Here is an 18635-nt window from a genome sequence, read left to right on the forward strand (position 1 = left end):
GTATTCCAAAGTACTACTACATTAAACAAAATTCAGCTTGATTCAGTTGTTTCTTTTTTACAGGGGCAGTTAGGTGGTACAGTAGATATGATGATGGTCCTGGAGTCAAGAGGACCTGAGTTCAAATTCAGGCTCAGACACTGTGTGACAGGGGGCAAGTCACTTAACTCCTGTTTGCCTCAGTTTCTTCATCTGTAAAATGGGAATAATCATAGCATCTACAGGATTGTTTCTAGGATCTGATCCCAAGGTCAAATGAGCTAATAATTGTAAAGTGCTTAGCAAAGTTCTTGAACACAAGTAAGCACTATACAAATGTTAGCTGTTATTATTACTAATCCAAATTGGCAAAGTCTCCAATTACTGCTTTTAGTGCATTCATTATGCTTTATGCACTATATTATATCCCTTCAGCCATGTTATTTTGCATAAATACATTGTTCCTTCAATTCAACAATTATTTATTAACGATCTACTAGGTATTACAGTGCTGGGGGTGCAAACACAAAAACTAAACAGTCTCTGCCCTTAAGGAGTTTATATTCTATTGGGAGGATTCAATACGCACAAAAATAAGCATAAGGAAAACTGAGGATGGAGAGAATGCTGCTACTAAGTGGAGAAGGGGATGAGCACTCAAAGGAGGGCAAAACTGAACTGAGCTATAAAGGAAGATAAGGTTTCTTGGAGACAACAGTGGAGGAGAGAGTGCACTCTAGAAAAGGTAAATGGTTGTGAGGAAAATGTTTGGAGGTGGGAAATAGGGTACTAAGTTTGGGGAATGGTACAGTTTGGCCAGAAAGCAGAGTTCATAAAGGGTAGTAGTATGAAACAATATTGGAAATTCTGGCAGCTCACTTCATCCTCTCAGTTTCCTCCTCTGTAAAAATGGGGATAATACCTGTATCTATAGCACAATCAAATGAAATAATACAGAGGGTGTCCCAAAAGCCTCATTAAGCTATTAAAGCTTAATTTTATGAGCTATTAAAGGTCAAAACAGGACTGGGACTTTTGAGACATCCTGTATGTAAAGTACTACGTGGATTTTAGCATTGCAGTGATAATCATCTTTGGGTTTGATTTTGTTACTACATTAGCCAGGATATGACCAAAGCACAGGGAGCAGACCTTGGTGAAGGAATCCCACTATCAGGAATTTCTCTAGAACTAATGCAAGAAGTGCATAGAAACAGAAAGTTTCCTACAATGCACAAAATGGCAAACACGAGTTAAGGGGTCATAGTGAACATGGAATATTTTTTAGCTCTTTGCAAAATGTTGACTGAAACAGATTTAATGCCCATTTCATTGACTTATACATACTGACCAAAAAAAGATGCTCAAATGCCTGTAGAATTTGTAGGCTCCTTAAGGACTTTTAAATTTGTCTTTCTGGGATCTAAGACATCTCCAAAGGCCTGATGATGGAAAATGCTATCCACATCCAAAGAAAAAAATATGGAGTTTCAATGCAGATCGAAGCATACTATTTGCTATTTTTTTTCTTCTGTTGAGTTTTGTTTCCTCTTTCTGGTGGTTCCTCCTATTGGTTCTAATTCTTACTCACAACATCACTGTGAAAATATGTTTAATAGGAATGTATATGTATAGCCTATATCTGATTGCACACCATCTTGGGGAGAGTGGTGGGGAGGGAAGGGGGAGAAAAATTTTAAACTCAAAAGCATATGGAAGTGATTGTTGATGAATCAAAATAAATTAATTTTTAAAAAATCACAAAAAAAATTTATCTTTGTGTTTCATGGCACCTAGCATACATAGTAGGTATCTTTTAAGTGCTGATTAAGTGCAATGAATTAATAAAACTCACCAAAAAGAAAGAAGAGAAAAGGGCAAGTGGGAGCCCGATTGTGGACAGCCTTTAAGTGCCAGGCTAATTAAGGTAAATTAAGAGCCACTGAAGGTTTCTGATTAGGACAGTGACATCATTGGCTCCAATTTTTAGAAAGATTATTCTGGCAGCTGCATGAAGGACTGATTAGACAGGGGAGAGATTAGCAGTAGGGAGATTGACTAGGGGCTATTATGGTAACCCAGGCAAGAGGTGATAGGGTCTAAACTCTGATGATGGCTGCTCCCCTGGAAGAAGGGGAAAGATATAAGAGATGTTGTGGAGAAAGAATTGGCAAGGCTTGTAACTGAAAAGAGATCATTATTATTCTCTGTGGGTTCTGGAAATGTCAAAGCACCTGCCAATCTTATTTTATTGGCCAACTCATGCTTTAAAATTTGTAAATTAATACAAATTCTGAATCAATGGCAACATCAGAAACACATGATGGTTACTTTCCTTGTTAGGAAAGGAAAGTTAGGTGTTTCCCCTACCTTATCTGGTGTAGCATCCTCAGGAGCCTTTGTAGATTCAATCGTGGGTGGAACAAGGAGAGTTCCAGATTCTTCACTGGAATGACCAGATGGCCATTTTGAATTTCCATCCAAAGCATCATGGGTAGTGTCCTCTTCAGATTTTAGTGAGGCCTTTATGGTATCTTCCATTACCTCACCATTCAGGGGTTCTAATTCAGATTCCTGTGGCATTATTAATTTTTTTAAGTGAAAGCATACACAATTACAGACTATCTTCCTAAAAATAGGGAAGGACGATCCTGATAATTCAATCTAAAATAAACTGTTCTTGTTACATCTAATATTACTAATTAATCCAGAAGATGTTCTTAAGAGGTAACTAGGGAGAATTTTATAGCCATTTTTAAAATGAGATTAAGGCCACCTGAAAATCAAACAGAAGTTGAGGTAGGCTCCAAAATGGGGTCTCAAAAAATGACTCAGGGCAAGTTTAACCTTATCTTGATGGTGACAGGGAGCTATTAAAAGTCTTTGAACAAGACAGTAACATGATAAAAACTTGAGTTTTAGAAAAAGTAATCAATTCTGCATACTACTTTTAGATTAGAATGCCAATTAGGATATAAACCAACTTTCAACTGATAAGATCCTAGAACAGAGTGGCAGTAGGAATAGAAACAAACGACATTTTTGAAAGTAAAAGTTATAATAGAATTTAGCAGCAAATGATGAAAAAGGGGAGGAGATGAGGTAAAAAAAAAATTATAGCAAAATTTTGAGCCTGGTTAAGAAATGTGGAAGCTGAAGACACCTAGGCAGAAATGAGAAGCTGAATTTAGGATATAAAATGTCTATGAGGCAGCCAAGGGTGAAATGGGAGAAGTATTCAGAATAATGTGCATAATAAATAAAGTTCAAGACTCAGCTCTTCTACTCATTTAACCCTCGTAGGCCTCACTTTACTTATTTGCAAAATGAAGGGGTTCCATACCAGAGCCTTCTAGCTCTAAATTCTATCATCCTATGGTTTGGCATTGGAACATCGGTCAAGACTGGAGACAAAGATTTGGAAGCTATCTGTAGAGCTTAGATGAGGCCAGAAGAAGACAGACATTTTTTACAAACCAAGCAGGAAAAAGATCCTGTGCCTTGCAAATTGTCCATAGTTAAATAACAGCAAAAAGGTGATACCTAAAAAGATGGAAGAGTATGGAGAGGAAAAAGAACCGTAAGAGTATATTGTGCCAGGTAGCAAAGGCAGGTAAGTAGGCAGCCTACACTTGAAAACTAAAGACTGACTAGAGACCACTCAGCTTAACAAAATGGAAGTTGAATATAATTTCAATAGAGTGATGGGGACAAAAGCAGGATTTCAAGGAGGAAAAGGATGGGGAAAAGTGAAAGACAGAAACCATAGACTACTTGTTCTAGCAGTCTGATAATGAACACAAGGAAAAATAGGATAATAAAGATAAAAGACAACATAATCAAGTGAAAAACTTTCCCCAAGATAATGAAGCCATGAGCATATGGTGAAGAGGAAGAGAAAGTTGTTAAAGAAGAAAGGGTTGGTACTTGGGGAAAGACTGAAACATTCCCTCGTATCCAGTGTCCAAGGAATACAGGGGGAAGAGTTAGCGATAAGACTGACTGATACCTCCTCTGCCTCCTACAAGTTAGGGTAAATGGGAAATGGAAAGTTAGAGGGAAGAAACAATAAGAAGATGCAGAAGATGACAAGCAAAGATGAGGGTAATGACGAGAGGTCATGCTAGAGAACTGGTAAATGATTCTTTCCCCTTGTTTAATTATGTCATATTCCTTCCGCCAAAACAAGGATACCAATGAGGGCTGAAAGCATTTGCTGGTTAGTATCTGTATTCCACAAAAAAGTTGTTTACATAAAAATGCATGATTTTTAAAAGCAGCTTAGAAATAGGCTCTTATCTATTTGCTTAAAACACCTAATATACCAGTATTTTGATAACAAGGGAATCACAAAACAACAATATTTTTATGGTCACACGATATTGGAGTTCGGAAGAACTTTCAGGCAATGATAAGAATGGGAAAACTTACTTGTGAGTGATATTTCAAAAGTATTTTTCCACTATATTGGTCTGATTTAAGGTCCCTAGGTGAGTGATTTGGTTATGAGCCCAAAACATGACAACACCTTCTGGAGAAAGGGCTTCCTTTTACAACAATATCCACTGTCGTTTGACATGAATATGTGCACACATATATACCTGTGCATTGTTCTGATGTGTATTTCAAATTTTATATAAGATGTATTGAAATGCATTTAATTTTATAAACTTAGATTATAAATGCATTTAGGGATCTCACTATTTAAATAAATCCTACAGCAAATCTTATTATAAGTTGCATAATTAACCACCCTCTCCCCCATTTATCTTTTGATTTCATTCAAATTTTACATGGTAAAGTGTTGTGGGTTTTAGTTTTGGGGAGTTTTTTCTTTTTTTTGCTCCAAATAAAGGAACCTCTATTTCTGCCCCCTTATTAAGTTGTATTCATTTTATTATATGGATAATCAGAATTATATATCTATATTATAATATCATATGGATATATAATTTTATTATATGAATAAATAATTACAAACGGTAGAACTTTTAAGTTTATTTCTTCACTATATTTTATTAAGAGCAAAATAATTTTGACTTTTATTTTGTGTTCTCATACCTCTTCGTCATCTTTCTTCTCCGGGACTGATTTATTCAACCCTTGTGTTTCTAGGGTATGTTGTTCTTTATCTTTTTTTTCCTGCTCAAAATCAACCACTCTCTCATCTGGTTCATCTTCAACTAACTCTTCTGAGCTCTCAGATGTATATGCAGTAGATTCCAATCTAAGGAAGAAAGTTATTTTTGTTTTGTTTTCTTAGAAAGGGTGATAGAACAGTGAGAGCTTAAGAACTGGACCTGGCCACGAGAAGCCAAGTAGTTCCACCCCCACCCTCCCCATGAATGGATGGATCCACTTCTACAAAACTTCCCAGAAAGTCATCATTCAACTGTTGCCTATAAACCTCTAGCAACAGAGAACTCACTACCTACAACCAAACAACTCATTCCATACTTCTGTATGTAAGTTTTCCTTTTTCTGATCCAAACAAAATTTCAATCCCTATAACTCCTATACATTGATCCTAGCTCTGGCCCTTTGTAACCAAGCAGAAGTGAGTTCTTAGGAAGTCTTCTACACGTACAACTACTCATAGCAACAGGTCATAAAACAAGAAAAACAAAGTAGATATTCACCACTTGGGAAATACCTGGACAAAATAGTATATGAGTGTATTCCTATTGCAAGTGGTGCTAAATGACATAAAAGCAGAATAATATGTACTGTGACTAAAATAACAAAAATGAAAACAATACAGAGTACTGTAAATAACTGTAATGACTAATATATCTAGACCCCTCAAACAAGATGACAAAATATACTTCCTTCATTCTGTCAGAAGTGAGGGAGAAAAAGACTCATGATGGAAAATGTTAACCACATCAAGGGAAAGAACTATGGAGCCTGAATACAGATTGAAACGTACTATTTTCTTTTCTTTTTTTTTTCTCCTTTCTCGTGGTTTTTCCCTTTTGTTCTGATTCTTCTTTCACAACATAAGTAATATGGAAATATGTTTGATATTATAGCCTGTATCAGACTGCTTGCCATCTTGGGGAGGGGGGGAGGAGAGGAAAGGGGAAAAATTTGGAACTCAAAATCTTATAAAAGTAAATGCTGAAAACTAAAAATAAATGAGTGAACGAGTTTAAAAAATAATATGAGGGTCAGAAAGGGAAAGGAGGAATATTCTGGATTGCAGAATATTGTACATATTGCTAGACTTGGTCTATATTGATAAATTTTGCTTAAAATGGCTTTTCTATGCTAAAAGGGGGGAGGTTCAATGTGTATGGAAGTTGTGTGCAGTAGGGACTGGGGATGTGTGCACACTATCAGGAAATTACTATTATAAAAACAAAAGCTATCAATAAAACACCTCCCCCCAAGTCCTTCCCTTCTTGACACAATAATCTACACAATAATCCCTCAAATATTAGAAGATAAAAGTTATGTCTTTACTATGTTCTCCCTCCCCTCCAGCAAAAATTCCCTAAGTTCCCTCAACTGATCTTTGAGATGGCTTGATTTCAAGGTGCATTTCATTTAAGATCCATCCTTCCCTTGGTTAGTGCTCAGGAAGCTCTACTACTTAATAAAAAAATTCTTGGAATACACTGCCTGGCAGGCACTGTCTGTCCCCAATTGTGTGCAGATTTTGATGGAAGGAATAGGATCTAGTTGAATGGGGGGCAGAGGAGGAAGGCTGCTATAAAAAGCAAGAATGCTTAGTCATTTGTTAATAGCTTTGACCACCGCTGATCCACCCACTCATTCTGAGGAACATGGGCTGTCACCACAAGTCCCCATTTTATGTAGCAAAGTGTGGGTTGGTATATAATGCTCTTAGTAAATATGGGGCTCTTCATAAAATAAATGATAAATGCAATTAAACTGCCGGTCTGAGAAAATAAGTCCTCTCAATAGTTTGGTTTCCTGCTTTCTGACCTGTTCTATTATGTCAATGACTGTTCCTAAAATATGATGTCCAGAAATGGACACAATACTCCAGAAAAGGTCAGGGCATAGTACTCTGGAGGCTGTGCCCTTCCTCATTCTGGACACATATTCCAACAGCACAGCCCAAGATCTCATTAGCTTCTTATACTGGCATACAACATTGTTGACTCATTGAATGGCAAAGTTCAATTATGTAGCTTCTACTTTTATACAGATACACACACACACACACACACACACACACACACACACACACACGTATGAATGTTAAGAAAATTTAAGCATTTAATACACACAATTATATATATGTATACGAATGTATATGTATTCTTAAATGCTTAAATCTTCTTAATATTCTTATACATACCCATATACACAGAAAATTATCAACTGCTTTCATAATGAAGTACAGAAATATTTTTTGAAAATCTGAATAGTATCATAAGTAAACTAGAGGATCTTGAGAATAAAAGGACTCCTACAGCAGTGATTCACTGAAATAGAAAAACAGGTCCCTAAGCATGAGCCAGAAGATAAAATGGAAAACAACATTTTTAAAAATTGCCAGTTTTCTTTTCCATCAAAGCATACATTATTAGTGACACATTTGTGGTAGCAAAGAAATGAGAACAAGATAGTTCACGGGATTAAGGAGCAGAAAAACAAATTGTGGTCCATGAATGTAATAGAATATTACTGTGCAGTAAGAAATAATGAAAAAGAATCCAGAAGCATGAAAGACTTATAAGAACACCATATGAACTGATGCAAATTAAGTAGAAAACTAGGAAACCAATTTATGTAAGGACAACAGTGTAAATTGAAAGAACAAAACAAAAACAAACTCAAAATGAATTCTATGAAATTATAATGACCAAGCTTACTCCCAAAAGAAAAATGAGAAAATGTGCTTTCGTGTTCTTTGTTTCAGAGGTTGGGAAGAAAGGGTGGGGATGAACAGACTATGGATGTGGAAAACTAATTGCGTAGACTATCCAATTTGGGTAATATTGTTAATTTTGTTGAACTCCTGTTTTTGTGTTGCTTCTTAAATCTTTGTTACAATGGATGGCTCCCTAGGTAGAGAATGAGGAGGGATATAGATGGAAATGGAAGAAGTGTGTTCTCATCTCTCTTCTTTGGAGTTGGGCTTGGCCATTATAATTTTTTTTTGGAGGCAATCAGGGTTAAGTGACTTGCCCAGGGTCACACAGCTAGTAAATGTCTGAGGCTGGATCTGAACTCAGGTCCTCCTGACTTCAGAACTGCTACTCCACCCACTTGCCCCTTGACTATTATAATTTTGAAGCATTCAACTGCAATGCTTTGGTTGTTATTGTTCTTCACATTTATGTTGTTGTAGTAATTCTAAATGTTGTTTTCCTGGTTCTGCTAACTCCACTTTATATCAGTTCATGTCAACCTTCTCCATATTCAACATGTTCATCATTTCTTAAAGCACAGTAACATTCCACTGTATTTGTGTCCCCTAACTTGTTTAAGCATTTTTCAGTTGATGGGCACCTATTTTGTCTTCAGTTCTTTACTACCACAAGTGATACTATAAATATTCTGATATATATGGTACCTTTCTTTTCATTTATGGACTTCCTTGGGCACATATACACAAGTGGAACTGCTGGATGGACATTTCAGGGACTTTCTTCACCTAATTCTGAACTGCTTTCCAGGATGGTTGAATCAATTACAGCTCCACCTGGGATTTCACAGTTTGCCTATTGTTCCATATGGGCAATCAACAATTCTTGCCATTTTTCCCATCTACGCCAATTTCCTGGGTACAACTTCAGATTAGTTTTTATTTGTATTTCTCTTATTAGCAGTATATTTGGTGCATGAAATATACCACTAATAAAAGAAATGCAAATCAAAACTAATAATTTATAATGCTCGTGAGAACCATTTGTATATGACTTATTGGGTAGTGGATTTGGGTCTTACATACTATATTTCTTCTAGTATTTCCCCCATTAGATTGTGGGCTTCCTGAAGGCAGAGATTGTGTGTTGCCTCTTTTAGTATTTCTCAGTGCTTAGTGCACAGTGGAATCTTAATAAATGTTTACTGACTGTGCAGCAGTATTTAAGAAAATATTTTTAAACCTGTAAATTCTTTCATGAAGGGAGCTCCTGGCGAGGTATTCCCCTTACCAAGGTTGATCCACATCTACTCTGCAAGCTGACATCTTAGGGCACTTGAGAGATGAAGTGACGGCCCCAGGGTTACTCAGCCAGCTTCTGCCAGAGGTAGGACTCGAATCCAAGTCTTCGTGAGACCAGCTATCTACTTTGCTCCATACTACAATATGTAATAAAAGTGCGTGGTTGGTTATTTACCTGCTTATTGGAGCCACAGATGAAGCCTGGGGAGTGTTTTCATCCGCATCTTGAAGAGGGTTAATTTCTGAATCATGAAACCTCTTTCCAATCTTTGGACGCTTCAAATTAGTGGTTCTTGTTTGAGAGTTAATAGGTGTATTATCAAGTCCTAAAAGACAATAAGCCTATCCTAAAGTAGATATCTAGGATGATGCATTTCCAGCATACACTGAAATACAGGAACTAGATTTTGTTTATATATTGACTCTACATTTGTCATGTTCCTTACTCATTTATGCCCAGTTAGTTGTTCAAAAGTAACAAAGACAATTATATCAATAACAATAACACTGTCTTATAAGGACAGCGCCTTCATGATTCCTAATAAAAATCAGATTTTATCGATGTTTTCTGTTTCTTACATCACTTTAATTATCCCAAATATCCTTTCTCCTTCTCCCAGAGAGCCATCCCATGTGACAAAAAGTAATTTTTTTAAAAAAAGAAAGAAAAATTAACTCAAACTGGTTGATAACCAATATGCTTCTAAATCCCATTTCATTATTTGATATCTCCAAGTTGGGGGGAGAGTAGGGCAGGTTTCAGTATCTATTTTCCAAAAAAAGAAGCAGATGCTCAGGAACATTAATTGAATGACCCAAATTCATACTGGATAGCTTAGTGGCAGAGACAGAATGAAAGAACTCCAGGTTCTAGGAGAGATGGAGAGATGTTAAGAACACAGGAGGGTCTCAAACATTTGGCGACTGGCTGGCTGACCAGTAATACTTCTTACCTTCAGATGTACTTGCATTGGTGTCCGAGATACCGTTTCCTCTTACAGGATCAACCTAAAACAGAGTAATAGATTAGATTTCAAGCTTTTTTACCTAGATTTTCCTTCGAGGAACATGAGCTTCTCCAACCGCAAATGTTTTATCTGTACCTTTATGTTTAAGTATAATTGCACACCAATTTGGATTGTTCTAAGACAGGGGTGGGGAATCTGCGGCTTAAGGTCACATGTGGTTTTCTAAATCCTTAAGCGCAGCCTTTTGACTGAATCCAAATTTTATAGAACAAATCGGAAGGCCACACGTAGCCATAAGGCTGCAGGTTCCCCAATCCTGTTCTAAGGCAAAATGGTTAAGATATTTTATCGACTTTTAATATACATTTTATCAATTCACTGTGCTCTGCAAGTCTTTTTCTCCCTACAACATATGCACATATGTATGTCCACACCCCCACTTCCAAGAATCCTGAGTTAGATTGTTAGTGGATTTCAAAAAGCTATAAGGAACTCTATTTCCTTTCATTTGAATTAAGTACAAAATGATTAGGAAAGCTAAGTCTACTGTAATCAAAAATTTAGTATAAAAATTTAAGAAATGTTTCCAAAGGAGCTTCTGTGTTTATAAACTGAAACAGCATGTTTAGTCTCAGTTATATAAACATATGGCCAAATAACATATAACTTAGTGTCAAAGTCATAGTAGGTATACATTCCTAATGGGCTCATATAATACATTTTTTTAAAAAAATAATAACTCTAACCTTGTATTTTGGTTACAGAACAATTCAGAGCACAGACCAATACAAAAAGACTCTACAAGTGACAAACAAAAGAATTTATTGTTTCTTACAAATGTTGAATAAGAATAATGTATAAATTCGTTGAATCTCAGAAGATGGAAGGGACCTTTCTCAAAGACCACCAAGTCCAACCCATATCAAATCAAAAATTCATCCTACAACTTTTCTGATAAATCCTGGCTTTTGAGACCTTTAATGAAAAGGAGGTGACTATCATCCATGGGCACCCATTCCAAATGCAAATTAATCCCTCTGATTTTGTATAGTATACGTCAATTCAGGTTTACCTATATTCACTTTTCTTAAAGCAAAGAATGTTTCTGTTTCTCAATTCCACTATTTTCTCTTAGAATAAAATGTAAGCTCACTATCATTTCTGAACAACTTAGCGATGATAGTTGAAAATCTCTTGAATTTGTTATGCTTTCCTCCAAAAGACCATTTTCACAGAACGTACAAGTATTTGCTAAATATACTACAACATTCACAACCATAAGCTGGATTGAGTTTTTTTGTTATATACACAAAAAACATTTTACTTTTAGAAACAAATGTGTGCACCTACAGTTACCTGCATTTCATTAGGCTGGTTTTCTCCACATCCTATTTCATATTCGGGAGTAGGTGCAGAGTCACAGTCTTCATATGTGAGTTTTCTCACTTCGTTTTGAGAAACCTCTGTGCTTAGAAGAATTTAAAAAAAGAAAAGCAAGCCCACTTAACATATTTGGTTATAACATCATCATCACAACCATTATAATGCTACATATAAGATTTGGTTATAATAACCACCCAATCCTGAAGAGTCCTTTTCTTCAAACTCTAACTAAAAGAAAAGATGCCCACAATGATTCTTACGTAGGTATTTTGCACTTTGTGAATTCCATGGAGACCTGTGCCCTTGGATCCCAGATAACAATAAGCATGCTTGTTATATGTCCAGTGCCCTATGTCCTTTATCAATTCCTAATTAGGATATTGAGTAATTAGTTGAAAATATGAAGAAGCCCCTTGGATCCACTCGGATAATTATTAGTAGCCTAAACGTTAATATACAAGAACAGTTAAACTTTAGAATACCTCTGTAGTTATTTGCTGTTGTACATACTATGTTATATTATTACCAGGGGACGTTTGCTTTTTTAACTAGAGTGGAATTGTAATCAACTTGTAAAAATTCTTACCTGTACGTCTGAATGCTTCTCTCTGTAAAGCACTGGTGATAGGTATTCTCTGATGCCACTGTCCAGTTCCTTCAACCTCCCAAAGAAGATCATGATCCCCTGGGTACTTCTCAAAATACTGTCTACAAGCTACAAAATACATGTGTAGTGGTTTTTCTTTTTTTTTTTTTAAATCCAGACATTTAAAAACATAACTTCTGAGAGTATGTGCTAGTGAAAATAATAAAAAATCAATTTAAGTTAAAAATGTGAATGATTACCCTTGAATGATGGTTTCAGCAGAAGATAGCCACGTGCAAGTGGAAGTATGCCATAGTAGAAAGAGCAATGAAACTGGAATTGGCAACTGGTTATGATATTGGATCAACTTTTAATATATACTGAGAATATTAAATTGGTCATGTATATTTTTTTTTATCCTATTTAGTTAATTGATTTTGCCCTGTAAATGGTAAGTCATAGTTCTTTGTCTATGAACTTAGTTCAGAAATTCACCTGGTCTGTAATGAGTTAAGTTTAAAAATCCAGTTCTCGTGCGAATCATGTTCTATTCTTGCCTCAAGGAAATCTGCTATCTTGGGGGAATTCAGGTGGACATCAGGGAGTCTGGTCTAGTATCTTTATACCACCAAGCTATCCTTCAAGGAAATCTTGTTTACTATCCAAAGAAGTCTAGTCTACTATCTTTAAGCTTGCAGGTAAACTCAAATAATGGACACTTCTTAGTCACAGGAGGGAAGCAATGAGTTGTTGCTAGCCCCTCATTCTCAATCAATCAGACTGTTCACCATGCCTCACCTGTGTAACCAGCCATGTTGTCCTCAAGCCTATAGCCAATTGTATAATTTCCCCACCTACCCTTTTTTATTCTTTATCCTGATTTTGTATTTCATACCATAAGGCAAGATAAGGTCAAAATGAGTATGTGATTTAGACATAAAGGAAGATACCACAGGCAAATTAGGGGAGCATGGAATAGTTTAACCTGTCAGACCTATGAATAAAGGAAGGGTTTATGACCAAACAAGGGATAGGGAGCATTATGATATATAAAATGAATAATTTTGATTATATGAAATTAAAAAGGTTTTGCACAAACAAAATCAATGCAACCAAGATAAGAAGGAAAACATTAAAATGGGGGGAAAGTCTTTACAGCAAGTATCTGATAAAGGCCTCATTTTTCAAATATATAGAGAACTAAGTCAAATTTATAAGAATACAAGTCATTCCGTGATTGATAAATGGTCACTGGCTATGAACAGGCAGTTGATGAAGTTCAGATAAAGAAAATAAAGCTATCTATAGTCATATGAAAAAGTGCTATAAATCACTTTTGATTAGAGAAATGCAAGTTTAAAAAACTCTGGGGTACCACCTCACAGCTATCAGATGACAGAAAAGAAAAATGACAAATGTTGGGAAGGGGTGGAAAAACTGGGAAACTAATGCACTGTTGGTGGTGTTGTGAACTGATCCAATACTCCCCCCTTCAAAAAACGGGGAAAAGATCTATATGTACAAAAATATTTATAGCAGCTCTTTTTGTGGTGGCAAAGAACTGGAAACTGAAGGGATGTCCCTCAGTTGGGGAATGGCTGAACAAGTTGTGGTATATAATTCTGATGGAATACTATTGTGCTCTAAGAAATGACAAACAGGAGGTTTTAGAAAACCTGGAAAGACTTACACAAACTGATGCAAAATGAAATGTGCAGAACTAGAAGAACATTGTACACAGTAACAGCACTATCATAGGATGATCAACTGTGAATGACTTAGCTATTCTCAGCAATACAATGATCCAAGACAGTTCCAAAGGATGCTTTCTCTTCCAGAGAAAGAAATGATAGAGTCTGAATGCAGATAGAAACGTGCTATCTTTCACTTTCTTTATTTTTTCATTTTGGTTTTTTTAGTCTGTTTTTTCTTTCCCAGCATGACTAATATGGAGATGTGTTTAGCATGACTGCACATGTCATCTCAGGGAGAGAATTTAGAAATATAATTTTTAAAAACCAAATGTTAAAAATTGCTTTTACATGCAATTGAGAAAAAGTAAAATATTATTAAAAAATAAAAAGATGGCAGCTTACAAACCAACTTTATTCAACTTGTGATTCATTATCTATTAGGATTCCTCAATTTGTAAATTATTACACTCTTAGAAGGAATCAAGATTAAGATGGTTAGGGGTAGAGTGAGAAGGCAGGGGGATGGTGAGAAGGGCACAGAATTTTCTCCCAAATAATCAGACACTGTGGGAGAGGTGGGTTGAATCACTATAGGAAAAAGTTTAGAACACCTGTTGCCCACCCAAGCTCCAGATGCCAAAGGTTACAAGAATTTGGGATGGGCATTCCACACTTGATCCCTCTGCTGCCAGCCAAAGTAGTGCCTGAGTCCTTTCTAACAGCAAGCAGATGGACTGCCTTAGGATAAAAATGTTTTCAGTAAGAGTGCACGTCTGACATTACAGTGGAAGTCAGTAACAAAATGTCTCATTTTTATAAACCTTGCTTTATAAATTATTTTTGAAGAATAACAGTGAACGCTAAAAGACTGTTTCAAAATGTGATAATGATATGCTAGGGAAACAAATTAAGCTTTGCCTTTCCAAAGAATCTAGGATGTCATAATATAGCTTTTGGGAGAAATTTAAATTCTAAATGTTAAAAAGTGGAGATTAAGAGATGATTTTAGTGTATAAAAACTTCCAGAACACAGTAAAAACTTAAAATTCATTTACCTGTATGCATAAAAGAAGATAATGGAAAGCGTAAACCAAGTTTGTCTTCTGTAAAGGAATCAACAAAGTCTTCCAGCATCAGTAGCCCCAAATCTTTTCCACGATATTTCTTTCTTACAAACATTGTGTCAAGCACTGGAAGTTGGTAACTTTGAGTAAGATAGGAGGTACACATGCTTCCTGCAATCATGAGAATGGAGACCAATTTATCACTATTTTTTTTTTAACCAGTTCAAGGCAAATAATATACATTTCGTATAAATTTACTGAATACAATCAAAACAACGTGGTTTAAAGAATCAGAAAACTGAGCAAAGCAATCAATTGTGGCTCAAAGTCTATTTCGCACTTTTGCTAAATAGTAATTATTATATTGGACTTTCTTTACTAAAGGGCATATGCTGCCCTTTATCTGAACTAAGGAACTATTTAGGCACATGAGGGGAAAATGGCTACAAAGTAGTTCTCAGCCACAAAGTTCTATCCAAAGTGAGTTAGGAGACAATATCCAAAGCTGATAGAACAAGAGTTGTAACAGATAGGTAGGGAACAAGGTGTTCTCATGAGAGGGGGTAGGAACAGAAAAAGGCAGGAACAACGGCAATGAGAAGCCCATGGAAGACAACCGGTTTCTAAGGTGAGAGGACCAAGAAACTGATGGGGACAAAAGAAAAATGGAGACTGAAGTTCTACTAATCCTTGGGGCTAATGACTAAAGAAATTGTAAGGAGAAAATAATTCCCATGATTAACTAGAAAGATATGCTTTTTTTATTCTGAGAGAATGAACAGAAAGAGAGACTTGAACCCAGGGTACAGCCTTGGACTTGTTACTTTTTAAGTTTGGTGTATTTCCTTTGCTCAAAGTTAGCACCTTCTAACACAATCAACCTTTCAATTCCCATGGGAATTGTTCTACAGCAATACAACACAAGGCATTTGTCTAAACTTACCACCAAAATTGAGACATTTTGAAAGACATGATAAAGTATTTAATGAATATCTTCTATAGTGTAAAACTGTTACAACAAAAATACAAGTATAGAAAATATTTACATTCCCAGCTGTCAATACCGTGTTCCAAAAATAACCTGTCTATTCCCTCACTCAATTCCATTTGCTTTTGTTCCAAAATGAAGCAAATATTTGGTATATATGGCTTACAATTTTTAAAAATGGGAATACAGAGTAGGAAAAAAGTTTCCATCAATAGGGTATGGAATTCTACCTAAATGCTGTTGATACCATTGTTCCTAATTGAAATTCAGAAAGTGAGCAACAAACCGAATGAACTTAAAAGAGGATACTTTTTTAAAACTTGCTGATGAAAAAAAGATTCCTTATTCTCAGTTCCGTGGATTAGTAAAAAACAAAACAAAATTCCCTTAATAAGTACTAAATAAAATAACTTCATTTAGAATCCAAGTGAATAATTTAATAACACATTTGTATTCATAGAACAATCTGCTTTGGTAGACATAAACAATATACTTTAAAACACTCACCTGTAGGTTTAACTGAATAAAATCCAATGGCTTCACCTTTCTTCCACAAAATTTTAGCATAATCCGTACTGCTGTGGCATAGAAAGGGGACCTCATTTCTTTCCATTTCCCGTTTTCTATAAATAATTCGATTCAAAACATACAGCACCACTCTCTCCCCAAGAGTGCTCACCTAAAGGGGAAGAGTCAAACACCAATTCTAACAGTTAGATCAAGAGTGTTGCTACTCACCTTACTCCTGGCTCCCACTCTTTGGAATTCACATCAGCTCTAATAAATTAAATAAGGGCCCACAGTGAATGTTACACACGTTGTCAGGTGTGGTCAATATTGTCAGTTGTTAACTCTTTTTTTGTTAGAAGGAAGGGTTAAATTCCAAGGGATGATGTTGGGAAGACCTATCTAAAAATGATTATGATATATTTCAAAAAAGACATAAACAACTTTTTCTTTTAAGACTCATTATATTTCACTAAACTACAAACACATTATCCACCCATCCATTCTAAATACCACCTATTTTAACAGGCTGACAGGCACCAGTCACATTAAGAGAGCTGATTCAAGAAAAAAGTTTGTCTTAAGTATGTCCACCTTCCTCTTTAGTAGCTAAGGTTTTCATCTGCCTCCCTGGTTGTCCCTTGAAAGGTCCCTACGTTGGCTGTCCTTGATGCTCTCAAATGTTTTCCACCCCTGCTCCAAACCCCACACTGAAACAAAAATTTTGTGTGCCATCCCATGAAGGCATGGATCTCTGCGGTCTTACCAAAGTAAGAACTCATTACAAATTAATTCATGTTGGCATAAATGCTACTGTGAACAGGTGAGGTTGCTTGTCCTCCCCATTTACAACACAGTGGCTTTAAGAGGCCATTACTACCACCCTTAATATCTAATCCAAAGAAGTGGTTCTAACAGTAGGAAATTCAGTTTAGATGAAGGCGACACCATGGATGGCAGCCTGGTAGCACACACTTTTTAAACAAGCAGACCTTGCATTGCTTGTCAACACATACCACGTAACAAACATCTAATCCATGTCTAGATGGTGTGCTTTGCTCCACACATTACTATCGTTTCCTACAGACAAGCCAAATGGCTACGTCCAAATAGTCTGGCTCAACTTTCTTCAGAGGACAAGAGATTTCTTTAGAAATACTGGCTGATAGGCAAATGGATAAAGTACAAACAATAAATGAAGAGGCAAATGAATAATGTCACCTACCCCAATAAAATGACACTTAAAAACCCTCTTCCCCATTAGAATGTAAGTGCTTTGCAAATAGGGATTCTTTCATTCTCTGTACTTGTATCCACAGCACACAGTAGGTGCTTAATAAATACAAGATTACAAGACCTCCCAACTCAGAGAGTGACATTCCCTGTTACACGAGCAATGTCTCCATTCCACCCTATACTCCTCCTCTCATTCCTGGGACAATGGTTGGAGTTATCAATTTATACCCAGGAGCCACGATTCTCTTAAACTGTTAAAGATGACTACAAATTGTCCACAGCCTCCTAAGGGCTACAACTACAAATAGCTTTGACCCAAGGCCACCTTAAACTTCCTCCCTTCTGTATTGGACCATTCCAAATTCCTTCCCATCAAAAGCAGCCCCTCTTTATTAGACTTTTACTTTCTCTTGAGCCTGAATGTATAAGCTAAGAGAGAAAACAAGAGGATTGGGCACCTTTTATGGAAATAAAAGAAAGTGAGAGGCAGGAAAATGGGACAGACTTAGAGGAAATGTCTAAGAGCAGGTAGGTATACAATATCTAGTGAGATGTACTTGTGACAAATACTTCCTCTCTGTAAAATGACTCAGTATAACAGCTTTAAAAAAACAAAAACAAATGAAAAGAGGGTAAAGCAGTTTAAAGGATCATTATGACTCCAGGCCATCAGGAAGAATGACAATTTCCTAAAAGCAATGGAAAGACAGTTTGAAATTTCTCTTTCATTTGGAGAATATTCCTCCGGACAGTGTCCCACACTTATGAAGTGGCTAAGGTGCCTAATGGACCCAGGTTTTTAACTCGAGGTCCAGAACTCTTTTAATATATCAGGCTTGATTTGAAAGCCAAGATAAGTAAGAACACAAAAATAGTACATCTCTTCCCCAACTGATAAATGGTCAAAGGACATGAACAGGCAGCTCTCAGATGAAGAAATTAAAGCCATCTATAGTCACATGAAAAAATGCTCTAAATCACTATTGATTAGAGAAATGCAAATCAAAACAACTCTGAGGTACCACATCACACCTATCAGATTGGCCGACATGACAAAACAGGAAAATGATAAATGTTGGAGAAGA

At 36.2% G+C, this 18635-nt stretch overlaps 1 protein-coding gene across 3 annotated transcripts in view; it reads right to left on the minus strand.

Annotated features, from left to right (window-relative positions):
- The window catches only part of FAM169A (family with sequence similarity 169 member A), a 69853-nt gene that overhangs the window by 4015 nt on the left and 47203 nt on the right, over positions 1–18635 (minus strand). For all 3 annotated transcript variants that reach the window (XM_027864246.1, XM_027864244.1, XM_027864245.1), the window contains 8 exons: positions 16315–16486; positions 14811–14990; positions 12062–12190; positions 11449–11555; positions 10078–10132; positions 9300–9450; positions 5041–5206; positions 2350–2553 (listed from right to left, as the gene is read on the minus strand). In XM_027864246.1, coding sequence (XP_027720047.1) covers positions 2350–2553; positions 5041–5206; positions 9300–9450; positions 10078–10132; positions 11449–11555; positions 12062–12190; positions 14811–14990; positions 16315–16486 — 1164 coding nt within the window. The remainder of the gene's footprint in view (positions 1–2349; positions 2554–5040; positions 5207–9299; positions 9451–10077; positions 10133–11448; positions 11556–12061; positions 12191–14810; positions 14991–16314; positions 16487–18635) is intronic.

The sequence above is a fragment of the Vombatus ursinus genome, unplaced genomic scaffold (genome assembly GCF_900497805.2).
Source record: "Vombatus ursinus unplaced genomic scaffold, bare-nosed wombat genome assembly UNPS02014774.1, whole genome shotgun sequence".
NCBI classification, from domain to species: Eukaryota; Metazoa; Chordata; class Mammalia; order Diprotodontia; family Vombatidae; genus Vombatus; species Vombatus ursinus.